General features: G+C 39.8%; 2 protein-coding genes and 1 long non-coding RNA gene across 3 annotated transcripts; 1 reads left to right on the forward strand and 2 right to left on the reverse strand.

The window, feature by feature from the left end:
- Window positions 1–718: 718 nt before the first annotated feature.
- On the reverse strand, window positions 719–7,629 carry LOC119900751 (lipoprotein lipase). The gene is made up of 10 exons (XM_038715977.1): window positions 7,372–7,629; window positions 6,329–6,513; window positions 5,771–5,950; window positions 5,122–5,233; window positions 4,786–5,019; window positions 3,572–3,814; window positions 3,172–3,292; window positions 2,403–2,621; window positions 2,132–2,239; window positions 719–2,045 (listed from the first exon to the last, which is right to left on the reverse strand). The coding sequence occupies exons 1-10, from the start codon at window positions 7,469–7,471 to the stop codon at window positions 2,024–2,026; spliced, it is 1,524 nt and encodes a 507-aa protein (XP_038571905.1). The 5' UTR covers window positions 7,472–7,629; the 3' UTR covers window positions 719–2,023.
- LOC119900753 lies at window positions 6,520–13,829 on the forward strand. Its single transcript, XR_005444097.1, has 3 exons — window positions 6,520–7,285; window positions 8,401–8,553; window positions 11,140–13,829. It is a non-coding gene; the product is annotated as an uncharacterized LOC119900753 (long non-coding RNA).
- Window positions 13,830–15,074: 1,245 nt separating this feature from the next.
- Window positions 15,075–22,876, reverse strand: lpl (lipoprotein lipase). Its single transcript, XM_038715978.1, has 10 exons — window positions 22,631–22,876; window positions 21,533–21,738; window positions 20,803–20,982; window positions 20,121–20,232; window positions 19,194–19,436; window positions 18,312–18,554; window positions 17,420–17,540; window positions 16,977–17,159; window positions 16,755–16,862; window positions 15,075–16,459 (listed from the first exon to the last, which is right to left on the reverse strand). Exons 1-10 carry the CDS (start codon window positions 22,731–22,733, stop codon window positions 16,408–16,410), a joined length of 1,551 nt encoding a protein of 516 aa, XP_038571906.1. The 5' UTR covers window positions 22,734–22,876; the 3' UTR covers window positions 15,075–16,407.
- Window positions 22,877–27,607: the final 4,731 nt, after the last annotated feature.

Here is a 27,607-nt window from a genome sequence, read left to right on the forward strand (position 1 = left end):
AGGTACTTCAGAGGGATTTTGTTTGTTTTTTTTCCACATTTTGTATTGACAGTTACAGTTACAAATTACTTTTGTAATTAAAGATTAAGATTTTACCCCAGCATGTCTAGTTGGGGCCCCTTGTCACATTTAAGCTGTCCATGAGTTGAAAGCAGTTCTATCAAAGAGAGATTTCTTCTCTAAACTCTTCTGAGTGTTTTATTGTTGAGGTCCAAAGAGGTAAAATGATCCATCTAGCCAAGATTAGAGAAACAACCTCTCATGACCCCACAGATTTATCTTGTGATCCTTTAGAGGGGACCGACCCCTAGGTTGGGAACCACTAGACTGAATTCCTGTACTGTATAAAGTCATAAACTACTTCACCTCAAGTACATTCAATAATACTGCTGTAATTTTACTTGGTTAGGATTTTGATTGCAGAGCTTTAAGTTGTAATGAAGTATTCTTACATTCATGTATTGGTACTTTTACTTTTTTAGTCACACCTAAAGGGCAATTTGGTGTTGAATCTAAAGTCTATCTCTTGGGTCACATTGACACAGTCAGACAAACACAATAGCGTCACAACTACAAGGACACTAAGATATCACAGAGCTTGTTGTGCAATTTAACAATTCCCTACTACTTTTATATCACAACAGATGTTAGAGTTTACATGTTTGGATCAAACACACATTTTGCACAAAAAAAAAAAAATGAATAAACAAGCTTGAGCTGGGTGATAACAATGAAACATTTATGATTGAGTAAGTTGAGGATACATTTTTCACTGTCACAACATTAAAATAAATGTCAGGCTCAGGCTGACCTCTTAAGAATGTATCCAGTATAGTGAATATTTACAAATATGTACAAATGATTACAGAAATGCACATTTTACAGATTAAATTCACAGGTAAATTCATCCAGAGATAAAAAATATACAATCAACAGTGTTCCATACTACATGGTATTTACATAACTATACAAGTAAATTGGTTTAGCAATCGCTTCCCCTGTTTTCAGTGCAAAAGTAAAAACATTTCCACATTTTTGAAGTAGGTGGAAACAAAGTCACAATGATTACAGTACCGATCTCTAAAGAGCCAAGGTTTAGACATTGCTCACAGAAGTGGAAATGTAACTATGTAATAAAAGAGCATTAGTCAAGATTGAAAACGTCAAATGCACAGAAGAAATTGCAGTCATGACAGACCATACAACAAATGATTTTGATATTAAATTATGCTTTCTACCTCACACCGAGCATCACATACCTCATAACATTTTGCCACTTTAGTAAGAACCATGGTAGACAAAATGTCAGGCAATTCTTTTAGGTAACAGCATTAAAGTAACATGCTGCATGTTCAGATGTTTCAATAAAAGTCACAAAGTTAATAAAACAATAGAGCAAACTGAGGTGCACAACAGCAACAAAGCATTAAGTTAAGACCAGTTCGATTGGCAACAGCTTACTTCTGGTGACTGTTTACAGTAAGGCACACTGATACAGGTCCCACAGTCACCTACAGTGCTGAGAGCCACAGTGGTGAATGCTCTGTTAGGTTATGCATTAGTTAATACATACATAGTCAATACATCAGGTAAATAAAGTGTACCCTATTGCATAAAACACCTTAAGAAATTCATCCTAACAGTTGTTTTCCCTTGTTTAAGAAGTGGCAGCAGTGCAGACCTCCATGGACACCAAGAAGACAGTACCTCCACAACTACTAAAGGTAAATCCAGTCAGTCATACCTCTGGAGTGACTTTGTATCCATCTCTTTGGACACAAAAGAAGCACCAAGACGACGTCATTTACTTTTTGTACGTGACATAAAAACAGCTCTTTCCAAAATGTTTTACAGTATTCACATAAACATTGGTTTTAAATAACATATACTTGAGTTGGATATATACAAGGTGGTGAGAGGTTTGTGTAATTTGAGAAATAAAATAAGTTACAAGTGTATAAATAATTTACTAAGTGCTGAAATGGACCAAAGGGCGTTCAACAGTGGAGTCTTTTCTTCAATGTCAGTGGTTCGCCAGAGTTACTCTACAGACAAAGAAGAGAAAAGTGTATTTGTCAGCTTTGATAGTAATGTTAGTAGTACTCTGGAAAACTGCAGAGGGTAAACTTACCTTTTTGGAGTGCGTTTTGAGTTCATCCTCCACACATCTTTACATTTAACAAATGTGACCTCTTGTGTTAAGTTCAGATTTTCAGGGTCTTTTACACAGAACACCATCCTGAGAAAGAAAATTAAACAATTAACCCTCATCTTGTCACTGATTAAGCTACTTGAGTAAGTTCTCATACAGATTACAGGTTGAAACTGTGCACTCCACTTCCACTTGAGTTGTCACATTTCCAAATAAAAATGTATTTTTTCCTCAAAATAGGACAACTTACTTTTGTTGGGTCTCGCCGGCTCGGATGCGGATTTTGTGAACCTCCATGTCAGAGCTGTCTGAGTCACCGGACCACCAAGAGGAAACCATCTTCAACATGTTGGAGGCTGACCAACTGTTTGTCTCCTCCCATTTAAACTTCAACATCAAGAGATCTCCGATATCCGTCTCCGTCACTAGCAGGAATGAGTGAGTCTTATTTGTCGATATTTTCTCCTTTCTGCCAGATAGAAACAGAGACAAGTGTTAGTGTTCTACTCCTAGCCAGCAAGAATATTTTATTTAGCTTTGTCTCGTAAACTCTGCATCATAAACCATGATATAACCACACATAGCAAGAGAATAAACTTGGTCATGTCTGGGGTCTGCTGTTTATGGTTTCTAGCTTGTGCGGTTTCCCTAGACTACTTACATAACAACTCTTATGACTTGAAGGATGCGAGTCACAGTCCTGTAATTCTCTTTTATGAAGGTTTTTAACCCCTTGATGCCTGAATTTATTTACAATTATATAAGAAAATCTATTATTTTTGTTTTCATTTGCTTTCAAGCTGATGCAAAATTAAGTGGAGATTGTTTATTTGTCTATAGAACAAATAGATACATTCAGGTATGATGTAGGTATGATGCAAATTAGCGATAACATGCAAGAAACCAGTGCTTGCAAAAGGTTCCTAGCTACGTATTGAATATGCACAAATAGGCATTGGAGGAATAGATAATCTCGCCTGCAATCTAGTCGGTGTTAAGGGGTTAAATGGCCCACTTACAGTTTAAGCTCCAGGTTTTCAGCCTCCCCTTTTGTTCCATACAGTGAGACAGTGAGTGAAGGCTCCATCTCTGAACGATTCACCTTACTGGAGAAGTGGATCTTCAGCTGATAGTGGTACACTGTAGAACAAGAGAGCATTTAAAACAAAACATTAACATGTGCATGTAGGCTGCTGTAGTGAAGCTGCTGCAATTTGAATGTAGTTGGTTTGGCAAAACTAAGCTTCTTCAAACACTTTTTACAACAGTTTTTCAGAATTAGCCATTAAACCTTGTTTTTGCAATATTAGTTAAGTAACTCTGGGTAAAAAAGCACAACGTCACACAAACTGAACTTTCCACTTGAAAAGTAAAAAACAATGCTTCCTATTCTCTATTGATAAAGTCACTGCCACTGACCTCTAAAAGGCATGGAGGCGCGCGTCTTTGTGTACATCTGAACGTTGCGTGCCTTGCGGACCTTGCTGATGTCGTAGCCCACTGTGTTGCAGCGGCTTTTGCGGCAACTGAGACACATGCCGCGGTTAAACATGTCGTTGCTGCCACATCGGTAGGCCTTGGCTGCTTTCTGCTCATTCAGCAGAGAGTCGATGAACAGGTGGACTGAGCGCTCGTGTTCACACTTCACTGCATCAGTGATAGCTGGAGAGGAAAGAGGGAATGATATTTACACATGCATAAATTATGTCAGTTTGTTACATGTCCATTTCTTTACTGACCACACTCCATATGCATTTACTTTACCTATCAACCAAGATATTGTATCTGACCTTTCAGTCATGTTTGGGGCCCTGCTTTTTATTCAGGGCAGTGTGAATGGAGTCCATTGTGCAACTGACAGTAACAATGTTGGTCACTGGTAAAATAGTGATATTGAAGATGCTGGACTATGTGCTCTGTGTGAATACTAGTAATCACAAAAATATGCATTGTGACCTAACAGTCGGTTATGATGGCTGCACTGTATGTTTTAAGTATGTAGCAGAAATGTTGAATAATGCATTATGTGAAGTAAATATACCTGAAAAAAAAAAGAATTGTGGCATAATATTCTGAAAATATTTTTGCTGATATGACAGTAATATATATCACAAACTGTTTAGTTACAGATATAGCCATAGCTGCAGTCATTTAGTTTAGTTTAAAAGGGATAGTTTGTGTATTTTGAAGTGAGGCTGTAGAGGTTTCAAAGATGCTTCATGCTTGTGTTATTCAGAGCTGTGCTGCTGTAACTGATTCAGACAGCAGATATGCGGTATCATTCAGTACACATCGCAGCTGGGCTTATGCGTAGGAACATCTAAGATCTATGGTAAGTGCCAAAGTGAAAAAAAGGGTCTGACTGCAAGGTAAAGCAGTGAAAATATTTCTAATAAAGTGTATACTTAAACTGATGTGGCTAAATCAGTTTTTTTGCTGGTCCCTGTCCACAGCAGTGCATTGCTCGGCTTCCCTGACGGGACTTTGCCTCTACAAACTAGGGGCAAACTGACCGCCATCTACTGTAGGTAATACACTGACTATCGATAAATAAATCAAGCAACCTCACTTCACAATATCCAGACACTTGCTTTAAATTTTTACATTTTAAAGTTATATATGATTTTCCTCACCAAATATCCCAAAGTTGGCAATCTTTTCCAGGGCTCCCCTGAGGTTGCAGCCTGGCTGGAAGCTGCCTCCGTTGGGGTAAATGTCTACATGTCCAACAGGCTGCTGGATCCCGATGCTGAGACCAAGGGAGCCCCGTGTGAAAGTGTGGAGGACGTCCACAAAGTGGGCGTCATCAGGGGAGAGGCGCCTGTGGGCGTGTTCCCCCTCAAAGTCAGGACCAGCTGGGTCCAAACCTGCAGACAAGAGACAGAAGTGAAAGAGGAAATTAACCAAAACTCATAATTAACTGGTCTTTATATCAAATGTTATGTGTCAGAATGTTCCGTTTTGTTTACCAGTTATTCTTCCGACTTTATTTGTTGCATGGCTTCCAGCAAATCCAGCCACATGAGCCCCGAGGCTGTAGCCAATCAGGTGGATGTTCTCCAGAGGCATGTTGGTGGTTTCCTTTAAGGTACATAAATGAAAAGGTGATTTAAGATAGCGATGAGACAAGTACTCCCTTTCATTGATAAACTGAATTGATAAACTATTTTTTACAGAAGACGATTCTTTTAGACATGCTTTTGTATCAGAACACCAGTATTATACAAGACAATATACTAAGACAGGATCTATAAGTTGTCACTAAGCGTCAACCTCCGGAACTGAAAAATGTAGCCAGTGAGGAAGTGCCAAAAACTGCAGATCTTTGAATGGCCATTTGAAGCTGGCTTCAAAAGCCAGTCAAGACCCCCCATGTTAAAATGCCTAACATCACAGTAGAAATAAATGGTTTTGGTAAAAACATTAGGTATGTCATATATAATACAAATTCATTAATAAATGTCTTTTTGGCCCCAGTGTTCTTGCGTCACTCAAAAAGAAATGAAAACCTTTACTAACTTCCCCTTTTCAATGAAAAGCAATTAAAAATGCATCAAAATAGATAGTAATGGTTGTTGCATTGTGGAATGAAACTTGTGAAATTATGATCCCACTAACCTCAATCCAGTCAATGAAGCGAGCGATCTCCTGTCCCACTGCTTTGGTGTTGTGAGCTGCCACCACATAGTGGTTCTGTGCCGAGGTGAGCCAGTCCACCACAATGACGTTAGCTGTCTGCTCCCTTTCATATAGCGCTGACACCAGCTTAGCCATCCAGCTTTCAAACATACCGCTCAACTGTTGAAATGACAAAACATTAAACTCAGACAAAGCAAGGTCATTAGTGCTGATGAAACTGGCATTAATTAAACTTTAAGTAAACTTTAAACTAACATTCAGGAAGAATTAGCTGAGTGGCCATATTGTAAAATCAGAGCCCCCTCCTGTCCTGTTCATCTTAAACTCATTTTCTTTGGCATTAGCTCAAACATGTTGTTGCTTGTCAAGAAAGTTAGTTATGTGAATTTGGCTAGACTTCATGGCACTGGAATTTGGCGAAATAATGACACCCTACGAGTCACAGATGTTAAACCAAAACGGAGTAAAGTGAACAAAGCCCCTGGGTGTTGTTAGAGACAGGGGCAGGTCACAACAGGCTGAAGCATCTCAGCTCACCGTCCATCCATGGATTATTAGGAAGGTTTTGGAGGTGCTGTTGAAGGTGCAGGCTGCCAGGGAGTCAAGTTTGCCAGGAACAATGTAGCACAGGTCGTCATCGGGTTGAGATGGTTTGCGGAGGGAGAATTTGGCAAGAGTTTGATTGCTGTCATCCTTGTCTTTCAGAGGGTCGAGGAAGTTACCTGAAAAAGAGGAAGATTAACAAATTAGCAGTGGGGTTTCTTCTCTTTAACAAATATCAGAAGAAAAGAGAAATTCCTATGTCTAGCTGGTGTTTTGTCAGATGTGTAAATCTGATCCAATGTTGAGGCTGGGCAGTCCGAGACACCTGACTACCTAACTGAGTGACTGGCTGCAATAAGCACTGGCCCCTGAGGGGCCCCTCAGAAAATGAGCATCAGTCCTCAGGGGGTTACAGAGGTTCAACTGGTTAGACTGAGCTTCTTATAAAACACCAGGGAGTTTTCCCCAGCTTTGTCCCTGCCACATCACCCAGTATAATCTGCCCAAGTTTCAGTGGTCCTGACACAGTCAGCTGACTGGTTTTCAGAGTGGGGGGTTGGGAGGTCATGCAGAAACCACACAGACATTTATAAGGCTTACATTATGAATGGGCTGATGCAGTTAAGAGCCATATTGTGAACATAAAGGATCATAATTGCACTTGGATAACTCAAATCATGTTGAGATCATTTGGCAGCCTGCAGATTTTCCACACTTTGCTGCTCTCATCCTCTCTAACGGTGAACAACAAAACATCTCTCACAGCCCATAGCAATTAGTAGAAGTTGGGTATTCGCCATAACGCACAAAGACATGTTTGGTCATAAACACGTGATACATCGTATCTCATAGATATGTTAATGTTAAACCACACCATCATTGACAATTATTGCTTATCAACTGGACACAGTTTCTTCATAGGAGACTCTTTCACCGCGAGTAACTTCACGGGTAAACTAACTCAAATACTCCAGTTTTTGCACAAAAGTATGTTGGTGTGTGTGAGAGTAATGATGAAGTTCAAACTGGCAACTCACCAAAAATAGAATCGGCGAGCTCTTCTTCCAAGGACGTCACATACTGCACAGCGGCACTCAACACCAGAAAGTACACAAACTGAAGTCGCCGCGCGTTCATTTCTTTTACAGGCTTTTCCTTTTAGAGAAGATGTCTTTGACACTTAATTAAATCGATCAGCTCTCGCAGCAGAAGCGTGTATATAACCCTTGTAAAAATCCAGTGCCTCCTGTCCCTGTGGCGTAGAGTCCTGATATCTGAACCACCTTAAGCTGACCGTGTTTTAAATAGCACCTCTGACAAGGCATTGGCTGCTTACCAACGGGCGGGGGATGGAAAAATATGTGTAAAGTAAATCATTACACTGCTTTATGAGAAGAGCTAACAACACTGGTTGGCAGCGTTGCTTATCATTAAAGCCAGCAGAACTTACTATTGATGTTTCTATGTCTCTAACACATTATGGCATATTGCAGTAGCCTACTGCATGTTGGGCTGATTGCTCAACTGATTCATTTGTTCACTGAATAATTACTCTGAGCTGATTGCTGTAGATCTGACGATTGATAGATCAAAAAGTGAAAAAAAGTAATGATATTTCTTATTTTTAATCTGGTAAAATGACGGTGGTTTGGTAGTTTAAGTGTAAAACAAAGCCATACATTGTGCAGAACTGCACAGGCCTGCATGCTGAAAATGCCCTCCAAAGAGAAAAGTAATAATCATAATACAATTTCATTTATAAAGCAAATGTCACACAAAAAGATACAATGTGCTTCACAAAAGATGTAAAATGCAACAAGAAGAGAAAATAAATATTTTAAAAAAAAAGATTTTTAAGAGACAACAAATTTAAAAGATATTTAAAATATAGCAACAGTTTCTGTGTAAAGCCAATTTCGAAAAGATGAGATCACTTTTACTGTGTCAGATAAAGTTTGGCGTGTGATGCAGGCTGGAGAAGCAGGTCATAAGTGTTTCATGAGAGGACAAACCAACATTATATGTATGTCTTATCTACATGGCTGTCTCTCTCCCTCACATTCCAGGACGCAGGCAGCTTGGCTGAACATGAGGGGCCTCTTAAGAATATTTTGGGGCTCCTTTTCACTGACCTGCTGTCATCATCGCAACAGAGAGCAGATAAGAAAGAGAGAATACAGACGAGACACCAAGACCTGCATCAAGCAATATTCCTTTTGGTATGATGGAAAACTTGCTAGTACCAGCTTTTGTCTTTGTCTATTGTTTAAAAAATGCAGTAATTAATTATGCATTATGAGTCATTAAGGGTACTGAATCAATTTAGCATTGCACTCCTAGACTCAAGGTGAACAGTAAGAAAACTAAAGTATCAAAATCGACGCAGCAGAACCAGAGATATCTTTTTTTTTTACTCTATGCATACATCTTCATTGTCAAAACCTTCAGCCTACATTACCCACAATGTGGGCTACAGAGGTCTGGTGAGATCACTTTCTGACACCACCCCCAGATTTTTATATTTGTAGTTTTTGAAGCCAGGTATGAGATGAACCAGGAGAGGTAAGCAGCGCTCACAACACATACAACACAATGGAGGAGTGGACAGGGGAAACTGTGGCAGCATGTACCTACTTGTACTATTTGATGCAGAATATCTTAATAAATATCTAATATTGGTAATTACTACATATTAGCAATGTATTATCAGTAATAATAATCCTTATTTGTAGAGCACTTTTCAAAAACAAGTTACAAAGTACTTTAACAAGTGTAAAGAATAATACAAAAAAACAAGATAAGAGCATGAAAACATTGAAAAGACTAAAATACAGATTAATATAAAATTAGTAAAATACAATAAAATAAAAGGGATAAAATAAAGTCAAATAAGATCAGGAAAGGCTCTCCTATAAAAGTATGTTTTAAGAAGGGGCTTAAAAGAGTTCACTGACTCAGCTGACCTGATTTCCTCGGGCAGGCTGTTCCAGAGCCTCGGGGCCCTGACAGCAAACGCTCTGTCCCCTTTAGTTTTCAGTCGAGACTCTGGAACAGACAACAGACCTCTGCCCGAGGATCTCAAGGTACGTGCTGGTGCGTATGGGACTAAAAGGTCAGAAATATAACAAGGCGAGAGGCCATGAAGAGCTTTAAAAGTGATCAATAGAATTTTAAAGTCAATTCTAAAACATACTGGGAGCCAGTGTAATGAAGCTAAAATAGGAGTAATGTGGTCATATTTCTTTGTTCTGGTTAAAAGCCTGGCAGCTGAGTTCTGGACAGTCTGGAGTCGATCAATAGATTTTTGGGTTAAACAGGTGAAAAGGCTGTTGCAATAATCCAGGCAGTAATGTAAAAGTAATGTAAAAGTTACCTGCATAAATGAAATATCAGTGCTCAGACTATTAAAATAATGACACCTCAGCAGACTTGGCCAGCGTACCTGGTATTAAGCATCAGCTACATTTGGATGCTGCGTATTACAATTAGCAATCAGTACAGCTCTTGGCTGGCTTGCAATGAAACCTCACAGACTGCTATTAGCAACTTCCTAGTTTGCTTTACTTCACAACTCTGAGCTTTGACCTGCTGCATAGAGAGTTTCACTCACTAACTGGGTAAAATGTTGTTACATGCCAGCTGGACATTATGTGCTAACATTCAGGCAAGAGTAGTTGGCTTCAAAGCAGCTGATTTTTTGCCCAAAACTTCGTACGAGATGCCAAGATAAACTGGGCAGGAGGCCGATGAGGTGATGGTTTAAAAGTTACACGCATGTTGCTGTGAAGGTCAGTTGAACAAAAACACCAGCATAGTTCAATTCAATTCAATTCAATTTTATTTATATAGCGCCAAATCACAACAACAGTTATCTCACAGCGCTTTTCATAAAAGAGCAGGTCTAGACCGTACTCTGTGATGATATTTACAGAAGCCCAACAGTTCCCACCAAGAGCAAGCACTAGGCGACAGAGGCAAGGAAAAACTTCCTTTTAAGAGGCAGAAACCTCGAGCAGAACCATGGCTCAGGGTGGGCGGCCATCTGCCTCGACCGGTTGGGGTGAGAGAGAGAGAGAGAGAGAGAAAGAGAGAGAAAGAGAGTGAAAGAGAGAGAGAGAGAGAAAGAGAGAGAGAGAGAGAGAGAGGGATGTAAGGAGAGAGAGAGGGGAGGGAGGCAGCCTACACAATATACACACAGAGGTACAGACAGCGAAGGTAATGTTGCTATAAACTAAATGAAAAATGGTACAGATATTTATAATAGTGTTAATGGTAACCATCATAATGTTAATGATTATAATAACAATAATAACAATAAGACTAGCAACAATAGTCGTTGCAGTAGAGGGTGTCGAGCAGGAACACGGGGGCAGCAGGCGACCCGCAGCCACAGATCCAGACTCCACAGCTCCAGAGCCAGAAAACCTGCAGGAAGTGATAGGAGGAGAGAGGAGAGGGACGAGAAAGCACAAGACTAGTGGCGCTCGTTACAACAAACCACTGGCATTGTAACTAATTATCAGCTAAGAGTGGGACTGGGAACTGCAAATCTAGTTTTAGCCATGTTAGTGGTGTGGCTTCATGATGGCTGTTAGTTTTCACATCAGTCACTTTACTTCTTGCCTTGGTGGTGTGTTTCCTACCAGTTTTGATTGTCTGCCCTATCCTGATTGGTTTCACCTGTGTCTAGTTAACCTCCCCTCCCTAGTGTATTTTGTCTGTGTGTTGCTTTGTCTCAGTGCCAGTCTTCGTCCCTGTGTCAAGTGTTCCAGCAATTCCTAGTGTTTTGTTCTTTGTGTTTCTAGATATTTATGTCCCTGGACCGTGCCTGCCTTTTGGATTTAGGATTTTGCCTGCTCCCTATTGGATTTGTTTGCCTGTTTGGCTCTGTCTTTGGCAAAGCCTTGGCTGAGGAAGTCCACCATGCAGATATGGAATTCCAATGCCAAGAATATGAGGAAAAGTTTGTGAGCCTGTAATCTTCCTGTCCTGAACCAGTTAACCCACTACCATCCTGATCCTGTCAGTCCTGAGTTGACTAGCTTCCTGCCTGATTCCACCTCCAATGAGTTTCCTTTCTGGAAACCTGGACCTGGCTAGCCCTCGAGATGGTGGCACAAGAGCACCCAAGAGTCTGCCCAGCAATACAGAGGCCCAGGCCCCCAGCTCCTCGTTCACCTTTGTCACCAGCCTCCAAAGGGGTTCCTGCCCATCCTCCACCGCTCAGCATCCAGGCCATCATCCAGAGGTGCTCCGTCCTTAGGTCCTGCCTCCTGGACACCAACCCCCTGGGATATGTGTATGTCTTTTTAACTTTTGTACTGTGTATTGTCCTTTGTGCTGTCCATTGCTGTGTTTGACTATGTCTTAACTTTTGTATTGTCCTGTGTGCTGTCTTTTGTTGTGTTGCTCTTGGACTGCGAAACAGTTGCCCTCTGGGATCATAAAGTTTGAACTTGAACATGAACATACAAACACACAGGCTGTGCTCCCCCAGCAGCTGGTTTCATTAGCTGTTACCTTTCTGTGAACACGACCACATTTTCCTTGAAAAATAGTGACTGCATTTGTTTTCCCACCACTGCTGCTGCAGTTCAGATTCTGTGGTCCTTGTCTTTTAAAGGGGAGAGACTCAGTTGTGGTGACAAGGGGGGGATGAAGATTAGAGGGAATGCCAGAACTCCACAGCAAAAATTTGTTGTTGCCAGCAGTGATGGAAAGCAGACAAGCAGAAACTCCTGCTCAATGTTTGGACATATCTTGAATCTTGTGTGCTTCCGAGACTTAATTCCTACGCTTATTTCTAGGAATGGCACATGATTGCATGTTGCACATGTCCAGATTTACAAAAGAGTAAAGTCTGAGTATTCCCTCATGGTGTGTCTTGTTGATCCAAAAAAACATATTCTGTGAGCAGAATGTTTTAGGGCATAAAGTTCATTCATTGTTTTTTGTACAGCTAGTTCTTATTGAAAGGCTCACACTGGAGGATAAATTTGTTCTTTATTTATTCACTGATCTGAAAACTAAAATGCTAAAAGTCATCTTTGTGGATTCAACAAAACTTGTCCACTAATAACACAAAGTCACGAGTGAATGTTTCCTCAGTGACCACATTGAGAAAAGACCGATGTTCGTATGTATCTTCATCTATGTATGTTCCACTTTGCTAAGTTTGTATTTAACACATCTGTCTCATTCTCATCTGTCATACACAAGTGTTATCGGGGCAACATGATGCTGATAGTTGCACATTACTGGGTGTCATAGACATGTGACTGAATTTCAGTGTTGCACCAGCTGTCAGCAGGTGCAGTGTAAATTTTAACAAAACCTTTTACTGCTTTTGTAATTAGTACTGAGTACTGAAAAGCCAGTGGATCTCAGAGGGCAATAAGAAATTCACAATGTTGATAATTAAAGGGAATAAAGTTATGTTGTGTATTGAGAGATCTTTAAGAAAGGTTCATTGCCAAGTTTGATGATTAGAAGAAGACTGTGATTGTGCGTAATTATTTCTTTAGAATCCCAATTTTTAAAAGGTTTTGGAAAGTCAAGTGAACATTTTTCTTTGGAAGTCTGAGTCACTTGAGGATCTGATCAATTAGAAAAAAAAGAAATGGAAACAGCTGTCCTCCTGAGAAGCAGATAAGCCTTTTTAAGTGTAATCAAAAATCAAAGGGTTAGTTACCTGTAATACAATTTTCCACTTCATTGACTTTGTCCAAATCCTGACTGTTGCTCAATTCCTTTCCTGCCTTTAAACAGTCGAGTGGGAGTCTCTTTCAGAGAAACTAATCCACAAACTAAAAGAATCATCATACAACATGTCTCTTTCTGAGTCATGTAAATGGGTTCTGTGTTACGTAATATGTTTTGAATATTTAGCAATGCTGGCTTTTTGATAACAACCAGCTACAATCCTGTGCTATTAAATGTTGTATGTTGGCTTTAAATGGCTTTGGGTGCTGATCTACAACAACCTTTGTGTTTGACAAGTATAACTGTTAATAGAATTGTAAGCCACGTGGGACAGTTAGTTCAGCTGAACAATATCAATAAAAATGTCGGGCTGGTCACCACTAGTGGCAACGCAGAGAGAGCATTGTTTTGACGGGCGCCTTGCCGGTATAGAGTACACCGTGTCTACAGAGGCTGCGTAGTGAAAGCAGCACATCAGCAGGGCAGCAGTAGAGTCCAACACACAAGTGTTGTAGTTCTACTCATGAAACAGAACTTAAAGCGTAAAACAAGTGAAACATGAGCCTGTGTAAACAGGTGTATTGCTTAAAAACACATCTGTTCTAGCAGATGTGTGTGACATCGATGACAAAAACAGGGGTGAAAGGGCTTCTGTGAAGACAAGCAGTCACATTTAATGCTTGTACCTCAGTTACTGTAGATATGACAGCTTCTCTAGATGTATTCTTGTACAAGCTGCTTTGTTTATCTTGTACTTAATCATCGCATAATGCCATTAAAACTAATTTTGAGTTATTTTATTTGTTTGACTGTATCTAGATACAATGTTCTCAGGAAACATAATTAATTAATCCTTTTAAATGAAGTTTGTCTTGATGTTGGCGTCCAGCAAAAGGCCATGTTGTTACAAAAATATCAGAGGAGTTTATTCTCTGAAGAGAAAAAGTTTCAATCATTAATATTAGGGTTCACACGGATGTGGATGCAAATGAATAGTTTTGACTACAGACTCAGACGTTATCAGGCTCAGTGCAACATCAGTAGTTTGGTCTTGGATTTAAACTCCTGCTTAAATCCGTGTAAGCTTGCGTGTTAGTTGGAAGTTATTTCACACTAGAACCATAAAAATGTGGCTAAAAATGAACATATGTCACGTAACAATGAACAATGCACGCACAAAACAGCCTTTGGAAATGTGAAATGAGGAAAGACATGCATTCAGCATGTTTCTCAGACCTTAAATATACATACTGCATTGTGTTCTGGTGAGAAACATAACAATAAAAACTCCACAGGGTACCTTTTAACTTGATGTTGGTGTCAAACTGCTCAGTGTGGCTTTTGTTATATGTGAGTTTATATGTGATGGGTTGTTTGTTTGAAATACTGCATATCTCATGTCAGAGGACTTGTACAGGAACTTTATAAAACTCCCTTTACAGGAGCTGGAATCATGCCTGTGTTTTCCCTTAGTTGTGAAGGATTAATATATATTAATTAATATAGAAATATGAGAAACATTCCAGTGTCAGCAAAGTACTTTCTAAATCTACATACTGTATACTGTAAGTACGTTTTACTGTGATTAGTTCAAGACGGAAAGAGCAAAATGCAGAATTTGCATAGACACTGATTGAAGTGGAGTGAACCTTGACAATATCAATTCAGCATTTTTGATTACCAAAACTAGTATCATATGGACTATAGTTTAGTATTCAGCACATTTATCTTAAAAGTATTTTCCATCATTCTTCAAGGAGCCATCAAAATCCGTATGCTTCAGTGGCTCTCTCAACGGTATCAGCTGTCATCACTGACATTTAAATATATTTTCCCTTGCTTTCAAAAGGCAGACCTTATATATCCGATCACTAACATTGGATACTGACATATGTGGAAGTTTTTGGCCATGTTTACACACGTTCATTCATGAAATGGTGAGCGAAAAGTTTATCTCCAATGCAGGTCCAAAATCCTAAGATGATTTAATTATTTAATTATTATCTAAAAGCAATTTGAGCAGTCAGGAATATTGAAATACGTGATTTATCTCTTTATTAAACCATCCTGGGCTCTTCATTTATACAGTGCACTGCATTTCAGTTCATAAAAGTAAATGCACTGATCAGCTGGCAAGGAGACCGATTTGATCGCTCTTCCAAAGCCTTGTGCTTAAAATCAGAAAACGCTTCATTTATAAAAAATACAGACCACAATGGAAGCCTGCCAAAATATATTACAGCTTAATATACAAATATATAAATGTACATTCAATAAATACAAAATTAAGTATTCTTGAGATGTATTATGGATATCATGTAGGCCAGTCCATCACATATTACCAAGGCTTGCATGTTTATTTTCATCAATTTTGCAATGTTTGACCTTTCAAAATACGGACATGTTGTAGACTGAGCTTAGTCAATGAGGTAAACCATTGCAGGTGAGACACTATTGACCCATTCATGAAGTAATCAATGAGCACCTAGCCATTACTGGAACATTTAAAAAGTGACCTCAGTTCAATTTAATGATGAAATTACCAACACTAAAAAATGCTTATCCATGTTGGACTGCAATCTCAGTGACCTTAACATCTAAATGGCTGCAGGGGACCTTTTAAAGTGACCAGTGACACAACAACCAAAATCAAAGAACAAGCAAGGCTTCAAGAGATCAGATATTAGCACATAACTCCTGATTTAAAAAAGGTATTTACAAAGACAGGTGTGATTCTCCATTCAGTAGATAGTAAATACTTCTTTGGTCCCTGTTGATTGTTCGCAGTTAGTGGTTAAATAAAGACAAACATTAGGGACAAAATGATCACTTTGCACATTTAACCCCCCCCCCCCCCCCAAAAAAAACCAAACAAACAAAGATGCGCCTAAATTATGCCTATCACTCTGAATCATTTATATATTTACAATAATCCAAGTTCACATTGGCAAGGAATACACACCAGTTCAGGGGTTCAAAATTCATCAGACAGTATAAACAGTACATATAGGCTGCAAAGGCATAAACAAATGATTACAAAGATATGCAGCAAAAGGTCTAATTTGTCAAACGTGAGCACATCATCACAAAGAAACCTGTAACATTTTTCAGCAGCAGAATTTGCAGAGAGACAGGAGAGAGCTCGTGAGCAGACTGATTCCCAGCACTGCGGCAGAGGTTGTGTTGGTTGCACTGGGAGTTGAAGTCATAAGGCACAACAGGAAGAAAATCTGAAAAATGCAGCATTCAGTAAATGTCCAGTTACTTGGAAAGGCTCTCCCAGTGTTGCTGTGTGCAGTTTATCTTTGGCTATGTATGTAGAAATGGATGATGTGCATGATGCTTGGGCGTTTGCGTGTACAAGTGCAACTTCAAGCGTCACTCTGCCCAAAAAGACTGCCCTGCATTTTCAGTTTGTGCATCCTGGAAAGAAGAAAAGACAACAGTGAGCAGGAGAGCTTCTGCTTCTGACGATAGATAAAACATCACAGGGCAGTCTCTTTAGCGTATCATTGTAATCACTGTATTCATTCATAATCGTAGCAGAAAATGTAGAGTTATTTTAAATAGCATAATTCAAATGTAAACTGAATCATTTTATAGATGATTTTGAAATGCATCACTGAATAACTGACAACAAATAACCACTAAAGAGTGGATAAATTATTCAGATGGGACACTCCAGGCTCTTTATAAAGGAAACTTCTCACCAACTTACAATTTCTCTTTACGGTTCAGTTTGTCTTCTTTTGACTTGACAAAGACTGCGTTTTCTCCTCCCCTTTCCAGGTAAGCAAACTCTCCATCCTTTGCACTGAAGATCACCCTGGAATCACATTGTGAAAAATGAAGTCCCCAGTCTAAAGTACATACATGCCACTGAATCTATTCTAGTAAATCCTAGATAATCATATCTTTGTGGCAGTGAACAAGAACTTACTTGGACTGGGTCTCCCCAGACTTGATGCGCAGTTTGCGGATGTGGAACTTGCTGCTGCCCCACCAGTCTGACCAGCTGATGATAGTGTCCTTCTCCCAGCGCAACTTCACAATCATCAGGTCTCCAATGTCCACATCAGTGGTGATGAGGAAGGACAAAGTGGTGTTACCGTTCAGGTCCGGCCTTTAGGGTGAAAGGAAGGGCAACATTCAAAGGTCAGCTGCTAGGATAGGACTGTCCTCTCCATGGAACAATAAAGGCATATGTGTGTGTGTGTGTGTGTGTGTGTGTGTATGTGTGTGACAAATGCAGCACGAGTGCCTTTATGGTATTTACTTAGAGTCAGTATATTTGGAAACACGTGCTGTTTACTTTTTCTCGTAATTTGCACGTGCATGGCTGTGAGTTTTTTGTTGTCACATGATGATGTTTAATGTACGTACAGGACGAAGGGAATGTCCTCCTTCTCTCCGTGGGTTCCATACAGAGAAATCTTCATCGGCTGCTCTGTGAAGCTCATTTGGTCCTTGCTGAAGAAATGCACCTTCACTTGATAGTGGAAAACTAGGAGAGAAGAGAACAGTTTACTGATGGCCTACTGTACTATTTGTCTGGACACACTCTTTCACAGCTTGATGTGTTCCCCAACAACTGGCCTACATCTCTCATACCACTACTTAAAGTTTAATACAAGAAAAGACCTTTCTATGTTTCCTGTCACTGTGACAGTGATGCATTTAAACACAGATCTGTGCTAAATCCTCATTGGTTTCACTTGCACACCCTTATATGTATTCATTACTAGAGTAAATAACCTTTTAATAAACATGCTAATCGTTCAATACATCTTTGAACACCCCTCACAAAGTGTCCAACAATAGGACTGCTGACTTATGCTTCTTAAATAAACTTTTCCATTGCTAGTGTATCCTATGCAACGGTGTCACATTACCTTAGCGTATCCCAAGCCACTAATATACCCATGACCTCTTGTTCATGTGACCTCCTGAATACTTGCTACTTGTTGTCTGCAGGCATTAAGAGTTTCCCTGAGAAGGGTGTGTAGTCTTTTTGCACCAACACTAACTGTAGTGATACAAATCCCAGCTCCAATCAACCACGTCCACAGTAAGTACATTAACAACAGTAACTCACAGACTGAGGATTACTCCAGTTAACATATGAATTAACTTAACTCTCACTAATCCTCAGTACATAAGTACATAAACCCAGCCAGACTTTTCTACAGTAGTTCAATGTATTTCTTCTCTCTTCTTGCATAGCACAAAGCACAAAACAATTGCATCTTTGTGTCTTTCTTTCCCTGATGTTTACCTTTGTATGGCATCATTTCACGGGTCTTGAGGTACATCTTGGTGCTGCGGGCCCTGCGGACCTTGTTGATGTTGTAGCCAAGCTTGTTGCAGCGGTTCTTTCTGCAGCTGAGGCACAGACCCTTGTTAAAGGCCTCTTTGGAGTTACAGCGGTAGGCCATGCTCTGCTGCTGGATGTTCAGCAGAGAGTCGATGAACAGGTGGATGGAGCGCTCGTGGGAACATTTGACAAGCTGGTCCATATCTGCAGCACAAAGAAAGAACAGTGAAAAACCTCTATGTTTTCTCTCAGATGACATCAGGCCACAGAGAATTTTGTCCTTGTGTTTGGCTTTAAGGACACTTGACATGTCCAACTAAATGCTGCACATGGGAGAAGTTTGCCTTCAGGGCTGTCTGCCAGAAATGCCTTGAAGACAAACGTCTCTAATGTGCCTAAATGCTGACCCTGGTGGCATTTCTCACATAGTTCTGCCTTGATCAGTCACTTACAACAGCTGAAAGAGCAAAACATCAAGCAAGACTTTCATCTCCACACAAAACAGAACACAACTGTGACATACTGTGATTCTGTCTGTTATGTTATTGAAGCCTATCTTGATGAAAGAAATTTGACTTATAGCTCAAATAGACACAACGTTTTGTTATTTATTTACATAAACCCAAGAGCAGGAATTGTACATGAAAAACACTCCCTTACTGGCCACTTGGGTCTAATAATAAGGGCCAACATGCAGGTATAAATCCAGATCATCTAGTTGAAGTGTAGACCTCACTATGCTTACTGCCAATATGTACCACATCATATGCCGTTCATAAATTGAAACCTAACCCAGACCTCAAACACAAATGCAGGGAAGAATGAATAGCAGTAAGTACATACTTTGGAGGCCCTTGATGCCTTCTAATGCAATCCCCAGCAATGTATTCTGTATGTCGCAGCCCGGCTGGAAAGTGCCTCCATTGGGGTAAATGTCAATGTGGCCCACGGGTCTCTGGATGCCAATGCTGCGGTCTGGGGAACCCCTGGTGTTGGTGTGCAGGACATCCACAAACTGGGCGTCATCTTTGGACAGGGTGTCCTGGTTGTCTGCGTGCTCAAAAGTGGGACCAGCAGGATCCAGACCTAGAAAAAAGAAAGAGTGAAGCAAAGGTGACGCTAGGGTTGTTTCGCTTTTGGAAGAAGTTGTACTGATTATGCACAGTTCTCCATAAAGAAAGAGTGTGTAGATAAGGACACACATACAGGCAGAAAGAAATGTATTTTGAATGAGTATGTGTTTCATTTGGACTTTTTTTCCATTGGCAGCACTGCAGAACCACTGAGGCTCAGAACAATGCAGGCTCTTAATGGGCTCCTGCCTCTGATCTCAGAAAACACGCTGTTGCTCTAAGCAGGTCAAAACTGGATAAACATCACAGTGACAAATAGGAGTGCTACACACACACATTCAATACAGGCCTGGAATGTAATGGCCGACGGATAATACTGTTTTTTGGTTTTACGAGCACTCCTGGAAAAAATAGTGTCCATATATTACAGTTACAGTATGGTATGTTTGCACACATCATGGTTGCTCTTACAGCCAATAATCATCCCTTTTTGTTTCATGAATTCATGCTTAAATCAAGTGTTAATATGTGACAAGGTGTAGCTTCATCGGATTTCTTGCAACAGCTTCAAATGTGATTCAACCAATCTGAACTAATGGTGACAATGACCCTAATTAAATATATCTATGTTATCACACTGTTTACTTTTAATGTAAGCAGATGATGATCTGTTAATTGGTTAAGTTTATGTTCTCACCTGTGATCCTGCTGATTTTATGGTCAGTGAGGTCTCCAGCGATTCCAGCCACATGTGCTCCCAGACTGTAACCCAGCAGATGAATCCTCTCCCAGGGCAACTGCAGCTCGTTCTGAAGAGGAAGAGATGGATTAGATGTGCCAGAAGAAAATGTTGAGATGTTTTAAAAGAGTTTAAAGTGAATCCTGCAGACTTTCTGGAGGGGTTCAACACTGATAGTAGGCTGTACCTGGCAAAGCACTGCATCACTCTGTTCAAGTCTTAACAGAGTCTGGGACATAATCCAAGACGAGGATTAATTTGTGTAATTTTATGCTTGCCAAAACTTTCCAAGTTTTAAACTTGAAAGTCACATAAACAAAGGACAAAAAAATGAAAGTGTTATTCATGCCAATTCCCCTTTTTGCCTTGAAGTCTCCATTAAATACTGAGTCTTGTAATAAGAGCCTGCTGTGAGCCACAGACATGGCCATAAAACGCCTTTATGGGGTGTTTAAAATCATGACCAGTAGGCAAACATATCCGCCGCAGCAGCACAGCGGGGTACAAATACATGACATCATCTGCTACAAATTTGTCACAGAGTCACCGTCTGCTCTAATTTCTTTGCCAAATCCACCTGTTAACAAAGAGGATGTGGAAAATATGACCCAGTTGGATACTGTTCAATGCAAACACTCACTTGTAGCCAAGTAACAAACTTGGCGACGTCGCGTCCCACTAGTTTAGTGTAGGCTGCGGAGGTCGGGTAGTGCTGGTTGGCGCGGGTCAGCCAGTCCACAACGATCACATTGGCACTGGGCTCGCGCTCATAGAGAGCAGACACCAGCTTGGGCACCCAGCTTTCGAACATCCCTGTTACCTATAGTAACACACACACACACATGTCTGAGGTCAGCTGCAGCATGCCATGATATATTCTGGCTGTAGCCTTCATTCTGAGTCCTGGAGAGAAGCCAAGGTGTCAGCAGGTTCAAATCTTGTTGCATGACTAGCTCTAAATCACATTATAAGAGGAGTTGCACAGACTGTTTGCAGAGCTGACTCACTGCTCTCAGCCCGTTTGTGCATTTATTGTTGTTTTCATCCCACAATAGTGTACGGATGCTCATCTGTTCGGATTTGGCTCAACATTTATGATCAGTTTGTTCATTATTTCAACAGTGCATTAGCAAAACTCAAACTCTGCCTATTGTATGTCCAGCATACCATTTTATAGCATTATTTCAACGGATATTTGTAGAATAACATCAGCATCTCAGAGCCAGAAGGGCATTATGTGCAAAATAGATACCTAACTAACAAATGAGGCACAAATAAGACAAGATTAATCACACGCACATTTAATATGATGTTCTATAGTAATACATGCTGCTGCCAATTTTACATAAAATCCATTTAGTCTGACATACCGTCCAGCCATGTATCACTATGAAGGTCTGTGTTTCTGAGTTGAATTCACACTCCTTGATGGTTTCTGGACTCCCGGCCACAATGTAGCACATGTCATCATCTGGGGTGTCCACTGTGCGCAGGGAGAACTTGGACACAATGTCAGTGTAGTCTGTGATCCATTCAGCAGTGGTGGGCAGGGGAGTAGTGGTGACTGTGGTGTTTACTGTTACAACACACACAGATTATTAGATTATCATGGTGTAACAGGTGTGTAGAGGATTGCATGCACAATTAATGATTCCGAACAGGAAAAAGATACATTTATAACATTTTTATTACTACTAATTTTAAACACTGTTCATCATCGAACATTAATTACAGAAGACAAATATAAACATGCTTAAATAAACTTTTCCCCCATGCAAATTGTGAAACCTTGCTGCCCTTCTAAATTATATAAAGGGACCACCAGTGGGACTGAGTCAAACAGTAGATTTTTAGAACATGGCAGTGTCGCCCTCTTTTGTCTGCACTGCACTTCTACCAGCATAAATTTAATTAAATCTCAAAATATTAATGTAATAGCCTAATATATAATATAACAAGAGCATGGATTTCCTAAAGAGATTCGTTTAGTGACACTGATTAAAACTGTATAATAAATGACCTCTAAACTGATTAGATTCTTTCAGTAAGTTCAGTTTTGTAACCTAAATTGTCTTTCAAAAATCCAATAAGGCTAAATGGTTTTAAGTGGAGGAATGTCATTAAAAAGGAGTTAATGTCTTTCTAAGGAAATAATACGTCTTTATATTGTTACCTTAATATGATTACAATTATATTTTCTTCTTCCTCTTTTCTTTCTTCAGACAAAAGGCCTGTAGCAGCAGCTTTTTTTTCATTCACACATGGACATGAATGGTATGAAATGGGATGCAGACCTGCAGACCTGAGCTCTGAAAGCGTTTAACGGGGTTACTCCCGGTCACCACGGAACAACGCGCATTAATTAACTGGCGTCCCGCATGTGTTTACTTCGTGGAAGCTTAATCATGAAAATAATATCCTGACAAAAAAGTTCTCACAAGAGGAGCACATTGATCGGTCGGTCTTACCAAACACAGTGTCGGTGGTGGGTTCAGGGCCAGAAGAAAAAGTTGCAAAGATTTTCCCCAAAATTATCCAAACTGTCAAAAAAGTGATATTTTCTTTTCCCATATTATTGAGTTTTTTTGCTAAAAAATATCCTGGATAAAAAGTTCTGTGGATGTCGGGAGACCAGTTGTAAATCCAATCGTGTGTTTTAAAACACAGAAAGTGGCGAGGGATTGCGGTTTAGGGGTGAAGTTTCTTATGGTCAGTCAGATGCCGCTACAAGTAATCTTTATGTGTGGCTCATTTGAATAGTCACACATGATTGGCTGGAGGTTGCGGGGCGGGGTTTAAACTTTGGCCCAGCTCGAATCACTTGAAGTTGAATGATTTACAATCCTCTTCAGGGAGCCATCGCAGCAGACGGGACTCTGCATAAAGTCTCATTTAAATCATTGGCTTCAATTAGCAGCTATCAGTTAGGTTTTTAAGATGTATAAGGAAAATACAGGAAAGACAGACTTTAGGCCACATTTTCACTACAAAAATTTATCTTATGTTCTTTTCTCATGACTCATATTAAGCTGTTCAAAAGAAAAGAATAAGAAATAATTTGTGTGAAAATATTTGACTTTTTAAACCAATGATGTACAAGCAAGTATGCAGGTGTTATCAGCAGTGTAGGCCTACTTAAAGTATCAAAAATGTAAAAAATAAATTTATATGTGTTCAATGTCAACTCTTCATTTGTAAAATGATGAGTAACTAAAGCTGTCAAATCATTGTTATAAAAAGTCAAATTTGTCCCATTGAACTATAAAGTAGAAGTATAACATGGTCATATTTGGACTTAAGTACAGTAATTGAGTAAGTGTAACTAACTACATTTCTCCTCTGATAATATGTATATAATATTATATCCAGCAAATGTATGATTCGGTTACTCATCCCATGCCCCACAAAAGGTACATTCCTGCATGTAAAATGAAAACAAGGTGGCAGTTAAACCCTATTATGACACTTGTGGTCACCAGAAAAGCTGAAAAGGTCCAGAGAAATCAAAGACACGTGGGATGAGAACTGGCAGGAGAGAAATGTGTCTGAACCCGCGTGATGGGGTTTTATGATGATTTTAATGCTAAAAGCCTGCATATTTGTCACATCAGTGACTGTGAAAACTTGTAGCTTAGATATTTTGCCATCATAATATCATTGTACAGTGCGTTCTCTGATGCCAGCCCCCTAATACCACACAGTTTTTGATATTGAAGGATAAAGTTTCCATGTTTTTAAACATGATATGCATTCATCTTTCAATGAATCAGATCTGTGTGAGAGGCCCCCTCACAACACCTTATGTTGTTTAATCTTCATAAATATTATAAATATAAAACCTTCAGACTTCTGACTTCATTAAGATACCATATGAAGAGCCTGACTCAGAAGGCTGTGTTGCTTGAAAGAAAGACACGTAAAGGTGAATTTTTATCGTCTCCTCTGTAAAGACTTCCTTACGCACACAGGTGGTACAACTTCAACTGTGTAGAAAAAGAAAGAGAGAAGCATTGAATCATGTATTGAATCCTGATTTTTGTCTTGTTTGGGGTCCCACAGACACATGTGTAGGCCTAAATACGTATAATTGAAAAATCAACTACATTTTCATCCCTTAACTATGTTTGTTCTTTTCTGATGACCTCATTAAAACCAAATATGTAGAAAAGTATGAAAGCTGTGACCCTTCCCTTTGCCACAAACTGAGCTTGTAATGAAGGTGACAAAATACAGAAATTACCATAATGCAGCACTATTACATCAAATTATTAATTTTTATATAGTTAGGTTATATGGACTATGTGTGAACAATTATGTCCTCATTTTGTTTGCCAAAAAGTCCTTCACGGACAAAGGTATGTTGTCCTACAAAGTGACGTATCTTATTTTGGGGCACAATTAGATCCTGCAGAGGAACTGTTTGATCTCAAACTTATTAAACTACAAGAGATCCAAATAGACTTATTTGGGATCTGCTGTAAAAAATAGGGATAGGGATAGGGAACTCCATTGTTGTTGACCACGTTCTACAGCTCAAGCCTCTGAGACGCCAAACAGAAGTAGGGGAGACCAGGTGTGGTTGTAACACTTTTTGCTTCAGCAACTATAACTCACTGAATTTTGTAGCTAGAGTTCTCAAATTTTTATACAAAGTACCCACATTTGTTCACTACAAATGGCACCAATTCAGTCCTCTACAAGAATATCACAGACCTCATGAGTTGATGTCAAATGCAATGTGTTCCCTTGTTTCAACCTACCCCAATAGCGGGGTAGGTTGTAACACATGCTGGGGTAAGTTGTAACAATCACACAAAAGAATCAAAAATAGATGCCGCACTATATGATATGCTTCCAAAACAGGTAGTGATATCAAAGAAAAATGTTTCTCTCTTGCTGTAACAGACTTTGTCTGATGACTCAAGCACATGTACAGTATGTGTATGTAAATTTACCTATAGAATAAACTTACTTAAAAGTATACTTAATAAATACTATTAGAATGTAATTAATTAAAGAACATCTCTGTACATCCTTAGGTCTAACTAAAAAGAGGTGTGTGTGTGTGTGTGTCAATGTGTGTATATTCTTATTCAGAGTCATAGTCAGTGCTTGAAGTGGGTCGGTATTCACCGGTACGTATACTAGCTAGCACTTCTATATTTTACTCTTTGGCATACCGGGACTTTTTCTTGCAGACAGGCACTACTCACAAGCTGCCCATACACTTTTCTACCCTCTCCTCCGGCGGGGACTGAGTATGGGAAAGGTCAAGTGACGATACACACACCAACATGTGTACAGCATGTGAATGGGGAGGACTGGTCACAGTGCTGACAAATTAATGCTGGTAACCCTATCAGCCAATGTTTAGCTAACTGTATTACCATACTGGTTTGAAATTATAAAGGACAAAATGCATCACATGTTGCCTGAGAAACTATATTTCAATCTGATATAAGGCAAACAATTCTATCTGCAATAGTATAGATACTAAAGAAAAAATAGTCTTGGTCAAAAACTCTACTTTCGTACCTCAAAATCTGTTTTTTCACTATATATTCTGAATGCACCTCTTTCCAGACTTGATAACCACCATGCCTGATTGGGGATCACCTAACTCCTATCTTATCTCTATTTGGTGGAATTGGTGTTGTTGCAACTCTCCCCATGTTACAACCATACCCGATCTCCCCTACCATAAAACCATTTTTTAGTGGACTTCTGAAATGTCATCATATTTTAAGCAATTCTCATAAAATTTGGGAAAGTCATGATGATAAAACAATGTCAAGTATGTTTTCTGAGCTGCTAAAAAGGGCCCCGGGGTCTCCTGAACCCCAAACAGAACATTAGGTTTACTGCTAAGTTTGGGTGAATATAGAAAAATGGAAGAAACTGATTCACTTTCTTTAATGAAAGACCAACATTTTCCGCAGCATTGAATCCTCACTAATCAACTGCTGCTCTGTATTTGCCTCGACTAAATATAGTCTGCTTGTTTCTTTTATCTTATATGTTCCAGTATATGTATGCCTGTGCATGTTTAGGTGTGTTTGTATGTATGAGTCTGCCAGTGAAAATTGGAAAGGTGGTGCTTATGGCCAGACCAACAGGCCCAACCCAGTGATTAGAGAGAAGAACAACGCCTATCCCCCAGCCTGTGATCTCCATCTTGATCTCCACATTCACTGCGGTTACTGTACTTGACCCACACGGAGACCCACAGTGATAAACGACAGGGCAGAAATGTCATATCCTGTATGACGAGACACACCCAGGCACCATCATCAGAATGATGTTTGGCTACACGGAGAAGGAGTTTTTTCCACAGGATCTGCAGATTAAATCAGACTTTTCACTCTGTTTTTCACACTTAGATGTAATTAGTAGCAAAAAGAGGGAGAGAGAATGTAGAGAGATAAAAAGTGAAAGATATATAAGGACAGCGCAACAGACAGGCAGACTGCCTGTGGCATGTATACAGATCGGATATGTGCCAGTGTAATGTCATGCAGTCCCTTTGATCTCCAATTAGTTTGGCTTTGACCCTGAGACCTGCTGAGGAAATTAAAGGATCACTGCAGAGATGACATAGTATTTCCTGTAGGAGAGGAATTTCTTCACTTTCCTGTTGCTGCTTTTTATTCTGGTGCCTCACAAACCTAAAAGGCTACACATTTGTTTCACAGTCCATCTGTGTTTGCACTGTCAGCAAATAATGTCGGCTTCAGAAAGAGCAGAGTAGTGTTGAGACATGCAGACTACTTCATGTATCTGCTGAATGTTAAAGGTGTAGTTTTGAAAGTTACTGAAAATATTTAAATTAGTTCTAAATACACTCCATCTGTTTCCTTACATGTCCCCTTTATTGCTCCCTTGCCTCCAGTATTTACATTTGCTTAGAGGTATAGTCCACGTGGGTGAAGTCACATGTGTAACTTAAATCCCAAATGACAACAACATACTCATGCTCACACACAAAATCTCTGAAAGTGAGACATAAACCTCAACAATGTGATAAAGCAGCCGTGCGATTGCACACTCACACACAAACACCCCCTCCCCGAATGGTGAATTCCTGGTGGTGAACATAAACATCCATTCTGATGAATCACTGAGAAGGCTGATTCTGGGGAAAAAGGAAAACAGGGATTGGGTTTCACAGGACGATGCATAGATATTCTTGCCAAGTGAATTTGCAGGGGCCCCACAGTGTTTTTCAGAGAGGCTACACCATATGTGTACAGTATGTGGTTTCCACACTAAAGATGGTGTTTCATCCACAGCAAAGCAGACAGGAGATGTGGCTGCAGATTTTCATGTTTACTGAGTGTTTTCTGGTACCTTTAAATACCTACGTGGCTTGATTTTGATCTGGGGCTAAACTTCCAACATCTACATCTACACATCGCTGCCCGTGCGAGGCCATCCATGTAATTTTT

Source organism: Micropterus salmoides, unplaced genomic scaffold (genome assembly GCF_014851395.1).
Source record: "Micropterus salmoides isolate LMB-PRFRI ecotype aquatic unplaced genomic scaffold, ASM1485139v1 Ms_hic_scaffold_13, whole genome shotgun sequence".
Taxonomy (NCBI): Eukaryota; Metazoa; Chordata; class Actinopteri; order Centrarchiformes; family Centrarchidae; genus Micropterus; species Micropterus salmoides.

Excerpts from the sequence above, each read along its gene's own strand:
- LOC119900751 (XM_038715977.1), bottom strand. The coding sequence starts at position 7,471 with ATGAACGCGCGGCGACTTCAGTTTGTGTACTTTCTGGTGTTGAGTGCC. Across the intron at positions 5,234-5,770 it reads GCTTCATTGACTGGATTGAG|GAAACCACCAACATGCCTCT; the intron begins GTTAGTGGGATC and ends TGTACCTTAAAG. Across the intron at positions 2,046-2,131 it reads TCAAAACGCACTCCAAAAAG|AGTAACTCTGGCGAACCACT; the intron begins GTAAGTTTACCC and ends CTTTGTCTGTAG.
- lpl (XM_038715978.1), bottom strand. The coding sequence starts at position 22,733 with ATGGGAAAAGAAAATATCACTTTTTTGACAGTTTGGATAATTTTGGGG. Across the intron at positions 20,233-20,802 it reads AGTTTGTTACTTGGCTACAA|AACGAGCTGCAGTTGCCCTG; the intron begins GTGAGTGTTTGC and ends CTTCCTCTTCAG. Across the intron at positions 17,160-17,419 it reads GAGGACATTCCCTTCGTCCT|GCCGGACCTGAACGGTAACA; the intron begins GTACGTACATTA and ends TTCACCCTAAAG.